At 49.6% G+C, this 14,858-nt stretch overlaps 1 protein-coding gene across 5 annotated transcripts in view; it reads right to left on the bottom strand.

Moving 5' to 3' along the window:
- Positions 1 to 14,858, bottom strand: part of EFR3A (EFR3 homolog A) — a 1,108,455-nt gene that overhangs the window by 291,238 nt on the left and 802,359 nt on the right. For all 5 annotated transcript variants that reach the window (XM_086966224.1, XM_086966228.1, XM_086966225.1 and 2 more), the window contains one exon: positions 2,497 to 2,572. In XM_086966224.1, the coding sequence (XP_086822350.1) occupies positions 2,497 to 2,572 (76 nt within the window). The remainder of the gene's footprint in view (positions 1 to 2,496; positions 2,573 to 14,858) is intronic.

The raw sequence follows: 14,858 nt of genomic DNA, 5'->3' as shown, positions 1-14,858 counted from the left end.
AGCAGCTCCGATCAGTCAAATAGCCGGCTCTTGAGTGTCTTCCTGAAGATGTTCAGGGAGGGGGGGCGTCTGATGTCGACCGGGAGCTCGTTCCAGGTCTTGACCACTATGTGGGAGAAAGTTCTTCCTCCTGTCCTGGCTTTGTGGATGCGCTGGGTTTTGGCAAGGTCGGCGGAGCGGAGGTTTCTCTTGGGTACGTAGAAGGAGATTTTCTTGTTGAGGCATTGGGGTGCGGTGTTATGGAGGCATTTGTAGGAGTGTGTCAGTATCTTGAGTGATTTCTTCTCAACGGGGAGCCAGTGGACGTAGTGTAGGTGTTGGGCGATGTGTTCCTGCCGAGGGATGCCGAGGACGAGTCTTGCTGCGATGTTCTGTATGGTTTGTAGTTTGTGGATGAGAGACTTGTTGATCCCGGCGTAGAGGGCGTTTTCGTAGTCCCGTCTGCTGGTTATGAGTGTGTGGGTGACCGTCTTCCTTGATTCGGGGGGGGGGGGACCATTTGAAGGTCTTTCGGAGGATGCGGAGGGTGTTGAAGCAGCTACAGGCGACGGCGTTGACCTGTCGGGCCATGGAGAGGGAGGAGTCGAGGATGATGCTGAGGTTTCGGGCATGGTCAGTGGGTGCTTCTAAAATATATCAGAAATGGAAGGCCTGTGTGGGGGAACTCGACATCGCATACTTGGGAGAGGCGTGTATGGCCCCCAAAAGGATCGCAATATCATCCAGACGGTGAATCATTCAATTAAACTTTTTTCACACAACGTACCTCACCGCCTCTGGCAGGATGGAAAACTTCCCTCCCACGCCCAAATGCTTACGATGCACCCATCCAGATGCTGACTTTTTTCACGTGGTCTGGCAGTGCCCTTACATTGTACCATACTGTGGGCGCACTGCCAGACTGCTTATGCAGTTGCTGGGGAGACATACTGGACTCACACCTAGAGTGGGTCTATTGGGGATTCTGGAAGACATAGGAATAGGGGTCAGCTGGTGTTGATGGATGTTGCATTGGTCCTAGCCAAGAAACATAATGCATAAAATGGAGTTCCCCAGTCCACCTACATTTTTAGAGTATCAGAAGACAATGGACTAGTGCTCCAAAATAGAGGAGACCATTTAAAGGCTTCTGCTGTACACAGAAGCATGCCTGAGTGTGGGGAAAATGTTGGGATTACTATGGACTGCATAACTCCACGGGATCCATGGGCCCAGTACAGACGAATCTGTAGATGTTGCTGCAGTACTGGTACTGGTATGGAAGGTGATGTGGATGAGGGGAGTGTGGGGGGCAGGTGAGGGGTGTGTGCAATAATGTGCTTGTTGGAATTGCAAATAAAAAAGTGTTTATTAAAAAACACATTGCTTTGTAAGGTAAGCCGGACTACTTTTGGGCCAAACTACCAGAGGGTTAAGTACAGGTTAATCAAGTGACTGTTGTTCTTCACCATGACAGGACAGGTATTGTGGTTGTTGCTTGAGAAGGGTCTTCACTCTCTTCAATCGAAAACCCAATTACCTACAATGCCCAACGAAAAAATTTATTTTTAAATGAAGTTTGCCTGTTCAATGATGCACTCCTCTGCATCAAATACAATATACGCATTCAAAATCTTAGTTTACTTTTTAAAGTACTCAGCAGGTAGCCATCTTCGCTGCATGCTTTGCCTCGGCATCCTATCCCAAGCCATTCCTTGTTTGAGCGAGGTTCTTAATCTAGAGCTTTACCTCTACTTCGAAAACATAGGCCAAGAAGAAGGTTCATCTCTTTTGGTGTTGGATGTCTGGCGGCACAACAGTCCTTTTACAGGTGACAGTTGTGCATAAAAACCGAGAGACTAGTTCTACAGATGCTGAAAGGAGCAACGGTATCTATAAAATCAGTTTATCCCTCACATAGCAATCCATCCATGCATTGCTTTTACACTACTAACAGAAGCTGGATATTGGGCTGTTTAGAAGAATTATTGTAAAACAGCCAAGAGGAAGAGCTGGCTGCACAAATCCTTCAAATAATGTATTGGCGTAGTCTTTCATGTTTTAAGGAATCTTACAAAATTACATTCCCCTTGTTGGGTGCTAAAAGTATGATAAAGAAAACACAGTAGTAAAATGAAGCAGCTCACAAATTCGGCAACATTTTAATTATTCTGAAGCTTAGTGTGCTGATCTATGCTTAATATACTAGGGGGGTCTAGCTGAAGCTGTTTGCAATTAAACGTCAAAGGGAGATGGTTTTAATACAGCCCCAGGAATTTATGTCAAAATCACTAACCGGTCCCAAGCAGAAAGAAGACCCTTCTTAACACCTTTGTTACAAAACCTGTGATCCAGCACACGTTTTAAAACAAGAGCATACCATTTGTTGGACTACTTATTAAAACAATTCAATATTATTCAGCTTATATTCATTAATATAGCTTTGGAATATCTATTTCGTCGTCTGTGGGCTTTGGCAACTTTCTAATAGCAGATTAGAAAAGCAAATAACCTCACCTTTTTCATAAAGCTTACATCTTGCTTTGTAATTTTCTCTCTCTTTATTTTAAGATCAGAAACATCGGGAATGATCCTGTAAAAAAACAAAACAGAACCAACATTATAAAATAATTCGTTTTTAGAAATTGACGCCCAACAACCTGTAGAAGATTTAGCCATCAGCCTATTAATCCATCATGCTTGATCTCACAATGCTCCTCTTCTGGTTCAGCAGCATTATTGTCTTCAAGACCTAAGAAATCATAGTTGTAAATTGGCCACGTGCACTATCAAACTGTGTTCTGCCTCAATGATTGATATTGCTGATGATTCAGAAAAGGGGGTGGTGATGAACAGAGTGTCTGAATTAAGCAGACCACTCTTACCCAGTCCAAAGATCAGGGCTTGATCCATCACCGTTTTTTAGCTCACTGCACCATCCCAGCTCAGAACTTGGCTATATGCAAAATAGTCTGACCCTGGCCCAGTGCATCATGGGAACAGGGCAGACCAAACTACCAAGCCAATTCTTATACTGGGAAGGAAACAAGCTACCGGGGACCGGTTTCTGGCATTTCAGCCGTCTTCGGCCCGGCTTGCTTGAATCCTGATGGTGCAATGAGCTAGGGACTCACATCTGAGTATACCCTTCCACGCTTATGGTGGACAAAAATGATTCAGAAAAGGGGGTGGTGATGAACAGAGTGTCTGAATTAAGCAGACCACTCTTACCCAGTCCAAACATCAGGGCTTGATCCATCACCGTTTTTTAGCTCACTGCACCATCCCAGCTCAGAACTTGGCTATATGCAAATTAGTCTGACCCTGGCCCAGTGCATCATGGGAACAGGGCAGACCAAACTACCAAGCCAATTCTTATACTGGGAAGGAAACAAGCTACCGGGGACCGGTTTCTGGCATTTCAGCCGTCTTCGGCCCGGCTTGCTTGAATCCTGATGGTGCAATGAGCTAGGGACTCACATCTGAGTATACCCTTCCACGCTTATGGTGGACAAAAATGATTCAGAAAAGGGGGTGGTGATGAACAGAGTGTCTGAATTAAGCAGACCACTCTTACCCAGTCCAAAGATCAGGGCTTGATCCATCACCGTTTTTTAGCTCACTGCACCATCCCAGCTCAGAACTTGGCTATATGCAAATTAGTCTGACCCTGGCCCAGTGCATCATGGGAACAGGGCAGACCAAACTACCAAGCCAATTTTTATACTGGGAAGGAAACAAGCTACCGGGGACTGGTTTCTGGCATTTCAGCCGTCTTCGGCCCGGCTTGCTTGAATCCTGATGGTGCAATGAGCTAGGGACTCACATCTGAGTATACCCTTCCACGCTTATGGTGGACAAAAATGATTCAGAAAAGGGGGTGGTGATGAACAGAGTGTCTGAATTAAGCAGACCACTCTTACCCAGTCCAAAGATCAGGGCTTGATCCATCACCGTTTTTTAGCTCACTGCACCATCCCAGCTCAGAACTTGGCTATATGCAAATTAGTCTGACCCTGGCCCAGTGCATCATGGGAACAGGGCAGACCAAACTACCAAGCCAATTCTTATACTGGGAAGGAAACAAGCTACCGGGGACTGATTGATATTGCTGACAGCTAGACCCAAATACAGACGCACACACAGTTTTACCAGAGCAGCAAATCTGTAACACAATATGAATAGGTGAACATGTACAGGAGAACACTCTTGGAAAAAGTAAGACATTTATAGCAGCTGGCACAGAAGGTGAGTGGATTAAAGTACACAGTGCAGTTGTAGAATAGGCAACATATTCAAACAGAGCATATTTTAATTTGCTCATTTCTCAGCGTAAAAGCTCTACACTAAGAAAAGAAATGTTAACACTAATTTGACTATTCTCTAGATGTATTCCTCCTCTCTTGCTACTAGTACTGCATATTCCCAGGATAGCAGACTGGTATTACTACCCTAATAAAACCCACTTCAAATATTCTGCATCACTTTTCCTGCGCATCATCCAAAAACAGTAGTTAGGTAAAGGTCTTGGAACTATGGCACTACAACTCATCAAGTAATCGACAAATAAGTGCAGTAACAATCCTTCAGAGTAATGTCTACGAAGAATAAATGATAGTACACAAAATAAAGACTCTGATGTCGTGTCTGCTGTCCAGAAGTCTTAGATTTATTCTTATCATATGAGAAAAACTGTGGATGTAGATTTGTACCTTTTTTTGTTGTTGCATATATTGGTAAATCAAAACTAAAATTATAGTACAATGATGACTAGGGGGTGATTGTCTCTTTCACAACATTTAGTTCGTCATTAAATAATGTAAGACATACCTTTTACAAAACTAAACGAAAACGTGGAGCCCATACAATTAAACTTGGCAGACAAGTGAAAAGAAAAAGAAGAAGCTGAGGATCCGAGGCCAGTCGAGGCTTGATGGCTGCAGCCTGCGTGAGAAGGCCGCAGCTGAACTCAGTTGGCGGAGCTACTTACCATTGCTGACCCGGAGGAAGAAGCACTCTGGTATGGCTGCTCCCTAATGGTCGAAAAGATAAGGCCGGCAAGTGTCATAATGAATGAGCAGTCAAAGCGTCGGCTCATTCATGAAAACTTTACAGAGTATGCAACCCTGCAGTGATGGAACACTCAGAACCAGGATCCAGCTCACCAAAAGCAGTGCGGTGAAACGCAGAGACCCTGTAGTAGAGAGACCTTATTTCATGGTCCAAGGCGGAGAGCAGAGAGTGAGTGACAGGTGACGGAGGTCTTAAAAAGTGACACCTCCTTGCGCAGTCTTTCACTACACATTTGTGCATGACTTGGTTACCTGGTGGGAAAAATATTTTTGGGGAAGAAGGCTTAACTACGTATCAGAAGTGGATTATTATGGTTTATATATGGCTGAACTATAATCACTATCCTAAGGCAAAGGCAGAGTGCAATAGTTTCTCCATTCTTCCCTTCTTTAACAAATCTACTCTGGCAGTTGATTTTTTGTTTGCACCTCAATTTTCCCTCTATACTAAGCAACACAATCATACACTCCATCCAGTTCCCCTTAGAGAAACAAGCAGTCCCATATGAAGATGGAGGTCTAAAAATCTGTTAGGTCGCAGGGAAAGTATGTCCCGATTCAAGGACTATGGCCATTAAAAAGATTCTTAAAGAACTTCTTATGTATTATGTGGAAGCATCGAGTCATGAAAATCCTCAGTGCCAGTCTGTCTACAGCCTTAGCTTATGATCAAAGTAGCTGCTCAACCCCCACTGTCTTCGATGATTCACAGCTGGCTTAAGGAAGCCAGGCACCAAGTAACAAGCCGAAGGTTCTTTCAAGAAAGCACCAAGGAAAAGCCAGGCATATCCTCTCTTTGCTAAACATTCAGGCATGGATCCAGTTAATCAGGATCTAGATAAAGACAAAGATTTGGGAGTAGCTCAAACTTCTCCCATCAACATCATGGCTTCACTCACAAGTACCGTCCACTTCAGGCAACTCATCATTCTCACAGAAGACAGAACACCAGCTTAACCAGAATGTTTCGACCAGCTCAATTACATTAACGTCCAATGGGGCAATGAAGTATTTCACTTTGCTTCAGAATTGTCAAGTCTCAATGGAGCTTCTCAAAGACTCCTCTGCTCCCCACACTTTTACCCAATTAATGAAAACAATTCTATAGGCGATCAGGGAATTCACAATCTCACAAGAGCAGAAATTGTCAAACTTGCAAAGTCAGTTAACGTGTATTAAGAATAAACTTTCACTCATTACTGTCCATCTTGATGGAGCTGAGCAGAGAGAATCTGATCATAAAGATCAACAGGGACACCCACAGCATAATTCAGAACATTTCGAAAAAGAGAACAATGCTGTAAAGGAAAAGCAAGCTGAGATGGAGAATTACTGCAGTGCTCCAATCTGAAATGTATTAAAATTCCAGAAAATGCTGAAAAATCGGAGGGGATGATTCCATTAATTGAAAAACTTCTACAAATACTCTCTGCAGGACGATGGCAGAACTAACAATTATGATAGCACAACGAGGTCCTGGCCAAATCTGAAATGCCAAATCAAAATACCCACGGAACCGTTTTGGTGCACTTTTCAGATTTCCGCATGAAGATCAGATTCTACTAAACACAAGAGGTTAGAAATGGGGGTTTCTAATTGGCAGAGGTGGGTACCTTTGTACAAGTAGGGACCCTTCTTCCTAGCCAGGGTAAGGAGGATACACTTCTAAAATAACCCCTTGGTAGCTTGGCACAAGCAGACAAGCTTATCTTAGAGGCAGTGTGTAAAGCATTTGTGAACACATACACTAACACAGTGAAAACAGTACAAATGGACACCACACAAGTTTAGAAAAAAAAGTAATCTTTATCCCAACAAGAACAAAAACTACAAAAATCCACAATACAGTAATAAAATTATGACTTTCAAATGGTAGAAATAGTTCAGTTCAAAGCAAATTGCAGATGCAACACTTTTCACACGAAGTACCTTGGATGCGTCGCGCACACAAACAAAAATGGTCGCAGGGAAGGAAATGCGTTGGTTCCTTACACGCAGGGTGATGCATCGGTTTCTTATTGCGTCCCCCAACAATGCCACAGACCTGGCGCCTCGATGCGACGATCCGGGACAATGCTTGGGCTCTTGCAGCCGCACAGCAAGGCTTGCCTCAGAATCGGTGCAGGGATCTCGGACTTCAGAGATCGGTGCACCCGATGTGACGAGTGGCGATTTCTTGAGCCGCGGGCAGGCACTGCGTTGGTTTCTTCAGCATCATGATGACGATGCGCCACACTTCTAGTCAACAGCTCCCAATGTCAGAACAACCTCTAGAGGCCCAGAACAGCTACAGGAACCTCTTGGCAGGTCACAACTCCCAGCAAGGAAGCTCAGGGGAGCTGGGGATGAAGTCTTTGTGTCCATGAGGCTTCAGAACAGTAGGCAAGATACTACGCAACACCTTGGAGCTCTTCCTCAAGCAGGGGACACAGCACACAGCAAAGTCCTTTTCTTTTCCTTGGCAGAAAGTAGCCACTGCAGGCAAACCCCAGACAGCAAACAGCACAGGGGAAGTATTCCTCCTCAGTTTCTCCAGCTCTTCTTCTTGGCAAAGGTTCCTCTTGTTTTCCCAGAAGTGATCTAAAAGTCTGGGTCCCTCTTTTTTTAATACAACGTCCTTTGTTCTTTGTGGCAGAGAAGCTCTTTGCCCAGCCAAACCCAGTTCTGTCTTCTCTGCTGGAGCTTCCTGGCAGGAGGGCGAGACAGCATTGTCCAAGGCAGACCTGGCCCATTCAGGTGTGAAAGAAATCAGTGGTGGCTGGTGACATTTCAAAGTTGTAGGGCGTAAAAGTTGGGGACAAATTTTACATAGTGAGCGAGTACAGCCGGCTTAGGGCGTTTAGTCAATACATCATTCACCTAATCATTCCCAGTCATTTATCCATGTTTCCATCATCCACTGCATTTATCTGTTCATGCATATATACATACATAGATCTAGAGACTCTCCCATTCACTCATTAACCCACCCATCCCCCACCAAGCACACTGCACGCAGACATTGAGGGCACTCAAGCCTTGGGTTAAGAGATGATTCGAGAAATTGGAACACAGCATCATAGGGGGATAGAACACAATTCAACAATGCACTTAAAAGTGTCCCTTTCCTCAGAGAGGAGCCTGATGCCAATTTGTAATGCAAACTTCATGTGTCCAGTTCACCAAAATGCCTGTAATGATTCATAAAAACCATTTAAACAGCTTTATTTTTTACATTCTGGCTTCTAATTTTTATAGAAGTATGTTTTTTCCATTTTTGCTAGTTTTAGGAGACATCTCTCTGTGCGTTTCTGAGTACAGTGTTCTATGAGCTCACTTTTCGTGGTATCATCAGCAACAAAAGACGCGTGATGTCACTTTCGTGAGCCCTATGATATGGGTAAACTGACACATTTTTTTTTTGTCCTCATCTCACCTTGGCATGTACAAATGAACACTCGCAACCCCATTCCATCCTGGGCGCCCAGGGTTGAAGTTCTTGCTGTACCTGGAGCCGACCCGGCAACCCCTGCATTCTGGGGCCAGGTGTAATCATTGGACAAATTCGGGATTTTTTACCAGCCTCATTTCTATAGCCCACTCCATCAAAGGTCGCCATACCATACTATTCCTATTATGTGGTGCACCAGTTTCAAAGCGCATGGTTCTCAGAACAGATTGAAGCCAGTTTTCATGCAAGGGTGGGGTGGCATCCCTCCATACCTTACATATTTCTCTTCGTGCAATAAGAATTAAGGTGAAAAATAAAGCCACCTGTGTCCCCCTTAGCCCCTCAATAAGATCAGTGTCAAGACGAAAAAGGACCCTTACAACATTCAAGCCAAGCTTCATCCTAAAAACACTCTCCAATGTCCTCTCCACATTTGTCCAGAAGGTGCCAATCATAGGGCAGTCATAAAAAACGTGGATATCATCAGCCACTGGCATATCACACCTGGGGCACAGAGGAGATGGAATAACAAATTTTGCGATTTTTTTGGGAGTGTAATAGAGCCTATTTATGACATAGTAGTGGTTCTTCTTGAGAGAAGCAGACTTGACAGACCTATACAAAATATTGATGGGATATACTGTATAGGTCAGCCGAGGGTACCTCGAGGGCAGAAAGTCTCCAGACAAGATATAACAGGGGGGCTAGAATTTCATCAGCCTCAATCAGTTCCCTATACCAGAGTCCCACTTCCTTCTTCCTGCAACTCGAGGACTGGAGCGCCACCTCAATGTCCCAGTTTCCACCGATGTTGTCTTTCTCAGCGGAATACCATGAACAGAGTTGAATGTATTTAAATCTCGAAAAAGAGTCCCCAATCCTAGACCGCAGGATCTCCCAAGGAAGTACCCCCTCAGATGACACTAGGTCTGACCAGATTGCTATTCCTGCTTTCTTAATTGAAAGAGACAGACTGTCTTGGAGACACAGCGGTGTACCGGGGGAATCCCATATAGGGGCAAAGTCGGAATAATATTTTATACCCCAACATACCTTAACTTTATTCCAAAGTATCAAGGCAGATTTTAATACCTTTAGGCGAACTTTTTTGTAAAATCTTGGTGCACCGAGGGCGTGGCTTGACCTGCGAGCATGGCGGTCGTGTAGAGCGTGAGCTCCGACCAGCCGTCCGAATATCCTGCTGCATATCCTGGCCCTGATCATCGCTTAAGGCGCTACTGGCGGCAAATATCCTCCTTGGTCGGGAGGGCAGCCTCCGGTGATCACAGAGGCGGCGGACCGACGCCGGGACCCGCGGCGCGGCCCGGGGGTGTGGAGTGGCCCGGAGGCGACCAGTGAGGCCTACGGAGCCGGGGCCTCGATTTTGGAGGCACCCGGCCGACTGCTACTGTGGGCTGCGGCGGCGGGCGAAAGCGTGGTCACCTGGCCCTGGAGAGCCGGGCACAGGCAGGAGTGCGGCCCATCCCAGACGACGGCGGAGAGGAGCGGAGACATCCGGCGGCCGGAGCAGTGGCCGGGACCAAGAGGGGGGCAGACAGAGGCAGCCGCCATTGTTTGCCGAGATCGAGCAGGTGAGTGGGCCCGGATGATTGCGCCTCCTGGATCGGCCCACATGAAAGCCTGAAACACACGGGGAGCCGGGCAACTTGGGCCCCCGGGGGTTGGTGCGGGCCCCGGCCCACACAACACACAGAGTCCACGCAGGGGAGTGATCCGTTGGGTCAGCAGCAGCGCCAGTAGGCTCAAAGACTTTCCTGTCGTCCTGGGGCCTGGTTGGGGACTGCCCCTACACCTGTTGAGTGCGTTGTGGAGCCTGCCTGGCGCAGAGACCAGGACCATTGGGTGACTGGAAGTGGCGGCCGACATTTGGTGGCAAGCCCCGTCAGGTGTGTGGGCCCAGCACAGATCGGCGCCTAGACAACAACGCGGCGCTTTTGGACCCATGCAGAACGCCTGAGACCTGTGGCGGGCAGCGCAGAAGGAGCGGAGTGACGGCGGGGCATTGCATCAGCCGTGCAGTGGTAAGTCGGGGACGCTTGGAGCTCGGGGCCTCGGAGGTCGGTTCGGGCCCCGGCCCACACGGTGGACAGTGCAGCCGTCTGAGCGGGAGCCAGCGTTGATCTGCTGGCCTGGGAGCCCGGCTTGGGAGTTGACCCATAACCACAGGGTGTTGGTGGCGGCTGGACCGGGGGGCCCCCGCCCTGGGCGGACGCTTTATGGACATTGACACCTCTGCCTTTCATTGCTAAGACTGCTCCGGGGTCCCTGGCCCAACTGAAACCTTGCACATCCCCGCGAGACCTCTTTTCATCATGACACGTGGCGGAGCTGGGGGCAGCCAGAGCAAGCAGGGGCCCATTCACAAGTTCACGGAGGCGGTTGGCCCGGGGGGCTCACAGACTCCGGTACCGGACAATGCAGCACTGTTGGCGGCGATCACACAGTCAAGAGACGCCTTGGATTCAAAGATCGGGGCCGTTGGGTCCGATGTCATGCTACTCCGCCAGGACCTGCGGAATGCAGTAGAGCGTATTACAGAGACGGAGACGCGCATCACGGAGGTCGAGGGAGATGTGTCTGCCATGAAGAAAAGAATCCTGGCCCTAGAGAGGACGCAAAAAAGCCTAGCCATGAGGGTCGAAGACGCGGAGGGGCGTGCCCGAAGGAGCAACCTTCGCTTTGTGGGCTTCCCTGAAAATTGCGAGGGTAAAGACACAGAATATGTCCTGGCTCGGTGGCTGGGGAGCTGGCTCCCGGAAAACGCACTCTCACAATGCTTCGTAGTAGAGAGGGCCCACCGAGCGCTTACACAGAAACCCCCAGTTGGCGCACGCCCGCGACCCATCATAGCAAAATTCTTGAATTACGCAGACCGCGACACCATCCTGCGGCAGGCACGATTGAAGGGTACGCTGACTCATGAGAATGTTAATATCCTCATCTTTCCGGACTACACTCGGCTGGTGCAGCAACAGCGCCAATCATTCACCGCAGCCAAGGCCCGGCTTCGAGGCCTCAAGATACAATACGCATTGCTTTACCCAGCTAGGCTGAGGGTCACATACATGGACCGCACATTATTTTTCGACACCCCTGAGGAGGTTTTTCAGTGGACCGATGAGACAGTAAAGATCAGAGTCAACACGGCGAAGGGCGGAGAATCGGATTCCTCATCGAGTGGTGTCGCCAGGACAGGGCTGAGAAGTCAGAGACGGCGACGTGGGAGATCGCGTGCGAGCCGTGGCTCGCACTCTGGATCGGCCTCCCGTGGGGGCACCCCCACAAGGGAGAGACAGGAGGAGGTGCCTTGACTGTCATGGGACATGATCCGTCTATTACCTCCTATCTGGAGAGGATGATCAGGTGCCTCGTTACTCAGGCTGGGAGCCACACCCAGTCCATTGGGAGGGAGGGGGAGACAGCCTAGTTTCTATGGGCTGTAGCTGGGGGATCCATTGGGAGGGTAAGATATTGGTCCCCCGTTGGGGATCAGGCCTTATGCCGACCGCGACAGGTGCTTCCACGTTCGGGAGGTGCAGGGTGGGGGTGTTTGGGGTTGAGGGCTGGAGGGGGAGGTCTTGTTTGCGCTGACATTGCTGCTCGCTGCTTGCTTTAAAATGTACATGCTGGGTATAGTTACCGACTTTCAGTTTGTTGATGCGATCCAATGTCACACACTGACGAGGAGGGGCGGCTAGCCCTAGGCCAGATGCGTATCTTGAGTTGGAATGTGCGTGGGATGCTGGATAAAGTGAAACGAGGGGCAGTCCTTAAACATGCCAAGAGAACTGGGGCGGACATCCTATTCCTACAGGAAACGCACCTGCTAGATACGAACGCTTTGTGCCTCCAGCGCTTTGGATCCACACACACATACCATTCAGGGTTCACCAGGGGCTCTAGGGGGGTGGCAGTTCTTGTCCATCGCAGAATTCCCTTTACTCCCAAACGCACATGGTCAGACACACATGGCAGGTATGTATTGGTGCAGAGAGAGATTGGGGGAGAGTCTGTTGTCCTTGGCAGCGTGTATGTTCCGCCGCCGTTGCAGTGGTCATTGGTAGAGAAGCTCATGTCCCTCTGGGAAGACATGCCGACAGCCCTGTCCATTGTGGGGGGGGAAAGGAATGATGTCATGGATAGACTTTACGACAGATGGCGGAACCCAGCTGCAGTCCGAAACTCTGAGGGGAAAGGGGGTCCGACCACCAAGTTGCAGGCGCTGGTCACGGGTCTTGACTGGGTGGACACCTGGAGGTACAAACACGGGAGTAGACGCGACTACACATGTTTCTCCGCATCGCGTGACTCCTTTTCTAGATTGGATTATGTCTTTGTCCCACGGGTCCTGGTCGGTAGAGTGCAGTCGGCAGAAATCCTGTCGCGGGCACTCTCTGACCACTAGCCGGTGCTCCTCACGCTGGATACGGGACGGGCCAGGCAGCCATTCCGGTGGCGCATGTCGGCCTGGCATCTGATGCAGGAAGCATATCATGCACATATTACAATGGAGATAGATCACTTCTTCACGGCCAATGTAGGTACAGTTGACTCCCCAGCACTCCTCTGGGAGGCCTTAAAACCCACGATATGGGGGGTTGACATCTCATGGTGTGCGGCGGCTCGTCGGGAGAAGCGCGCGGATCTGGTGCGTCGCGAGGCGGAGTTGGAGGCGTTGGAGCGCAGGGGTCGAGAGGATGGTGGGGGTCCTGCCAGACGGCAGCTGGCACTGGCTCAACAGCAGTACTCTGCCGTGCTGCTAGACGAAGCGAGGCAGGCTTGGCTAGCTATACGCAGTCGAGTCTACCAATGGGGCGACAAGTCCTGTAAACTGTTGCACCGCCTGTGTCAGGGTGTCATGCACGCCCATCCGCTGCCCCGAATAACAGGCCCCGGCGACACGCCCCTCCTGGAGCCGGCAGCGCTCGCTGAGAGTTTCGCAGACTACTTTGAGGCATTATACGCACCCCGGGAGAGCCTGGAGGCCGAGATGGTCCAGCGCTTCATTGATGACCTTCCGCCGAGGGCCGTCAAAGATGAGACGCGTGACCTCTTAGATCAACCCTTGACGACCGAGTAACTGGAGACGGCGCTGGGCGAGCTGAATCGGGGTAAGGCACCGGGCCCAAACGGGTTACCCTGCGAATTCTTCCGGCAGTTTGGGACGCAACTGGGTCCATACTTTCGACCGGTGGTCGAAGAGGCGTGCGAGCGCGGGACTCTCCCACCGGACTGGCGTCATGCGGAGGTGGTGGTCTTCCTCATGCGTCATATCGCCCCATCTCACTTCTTAATACAGAGGCTAAGATACTGGCCAAGGCCCTGGCCAATAGGCTTAAGCCGTACATTACGGACCTGGTCCATCCTGACCAGGCAGGCTTTATGCCGCAGCAGGCTACTTGCCATAATATTAGACGGGCCCAGGTCGCGATATCTGCATGGGGGCGTATGGGGGAGCAGGCCGGTTGTTGCTGGCGGACATGGACAGGGCGTTTGACTCCCTGAGCTGGACGTATCTATTTGCCCTATTTGATCGTCTCAACCTCGGACCGCGCTTTCTGGCATATGTACCCCTTCTGTACACTGACCTAACAGCCGCAGTGCGAGTGGGTGGAGGGGTGTCTCGCTCGTTTCCGATCCGACGTGGAACGCGGCAGGGATGTCCCCTCTCCCCGTACTTATTTGCGCTCGCTAATGAGCCTCTCGCGGCGTGGGTTCGCATCGATGCCCAACTTAAAGGATTTCATTGGGCTGCGGGTCACGCAGATAGGATTGCACTATACGCTGACAACATGTTGTTCTTTCTCACCGACCTGAATCGCTCGGGCCGCGGCTGCTACGCATGCTACAGATATTCGGTGAGACGACTGGCCTCTATATGAATCCGAGCAAATCCACGTTGTGGATGTTGGGAGGCTCACAGGAGGTAGGGGTCTGGGCATCGGGTCTTCGGCTCGTTACTGACGGGATGAAATACCTGGGTGTGTTTTTGTTTGAGGACGCGGCTCTCTCTCGTGAGCGGAATCTTAACCCGGTGTGGGACCGCACACGTGAGGACCTGAAGATATGGTCTAAGATGCCACTGTCTATAGCGTGGCGCTCTGCCATTTTCAAGATGGTGGCACTCCCGCGCCTGTCGTATCAGATACAGAACCATCCGCATGAGATTCCACCTTGTTGGTTTCAGCGCCTAAATTCTGCGCTGAATGGATTCCTGTGGGGGGGGAGGAGTGGCGCGAGTAGCCTTGCAAACGTGTTTCTTATCCACATATACGGGTGGGATGGCCACGTCGGATGTGCTTTCGTACTACCAGGCGTCCCACCTGCTGGTACTGAATGATTGGTGGTACGCCGAC

This window comes from Lissotriton vulgaris, chromosome 4_1, assembly GCF_964263255.1.
Source record: "Lissotriton vulgaris chromosome 4_1, aLisVul1.2, whole genome shotgun sequence".
NCBI classification, from domain to species: Eukaryota; Metazoa; Chordata; class Amphibia; order Caudata; family Salamandridae; genus Lissotriton; species Lissotriton vulgaris.
This window is presented reverse-complemented; position numbering and strand designations above follow the sequence as displayed.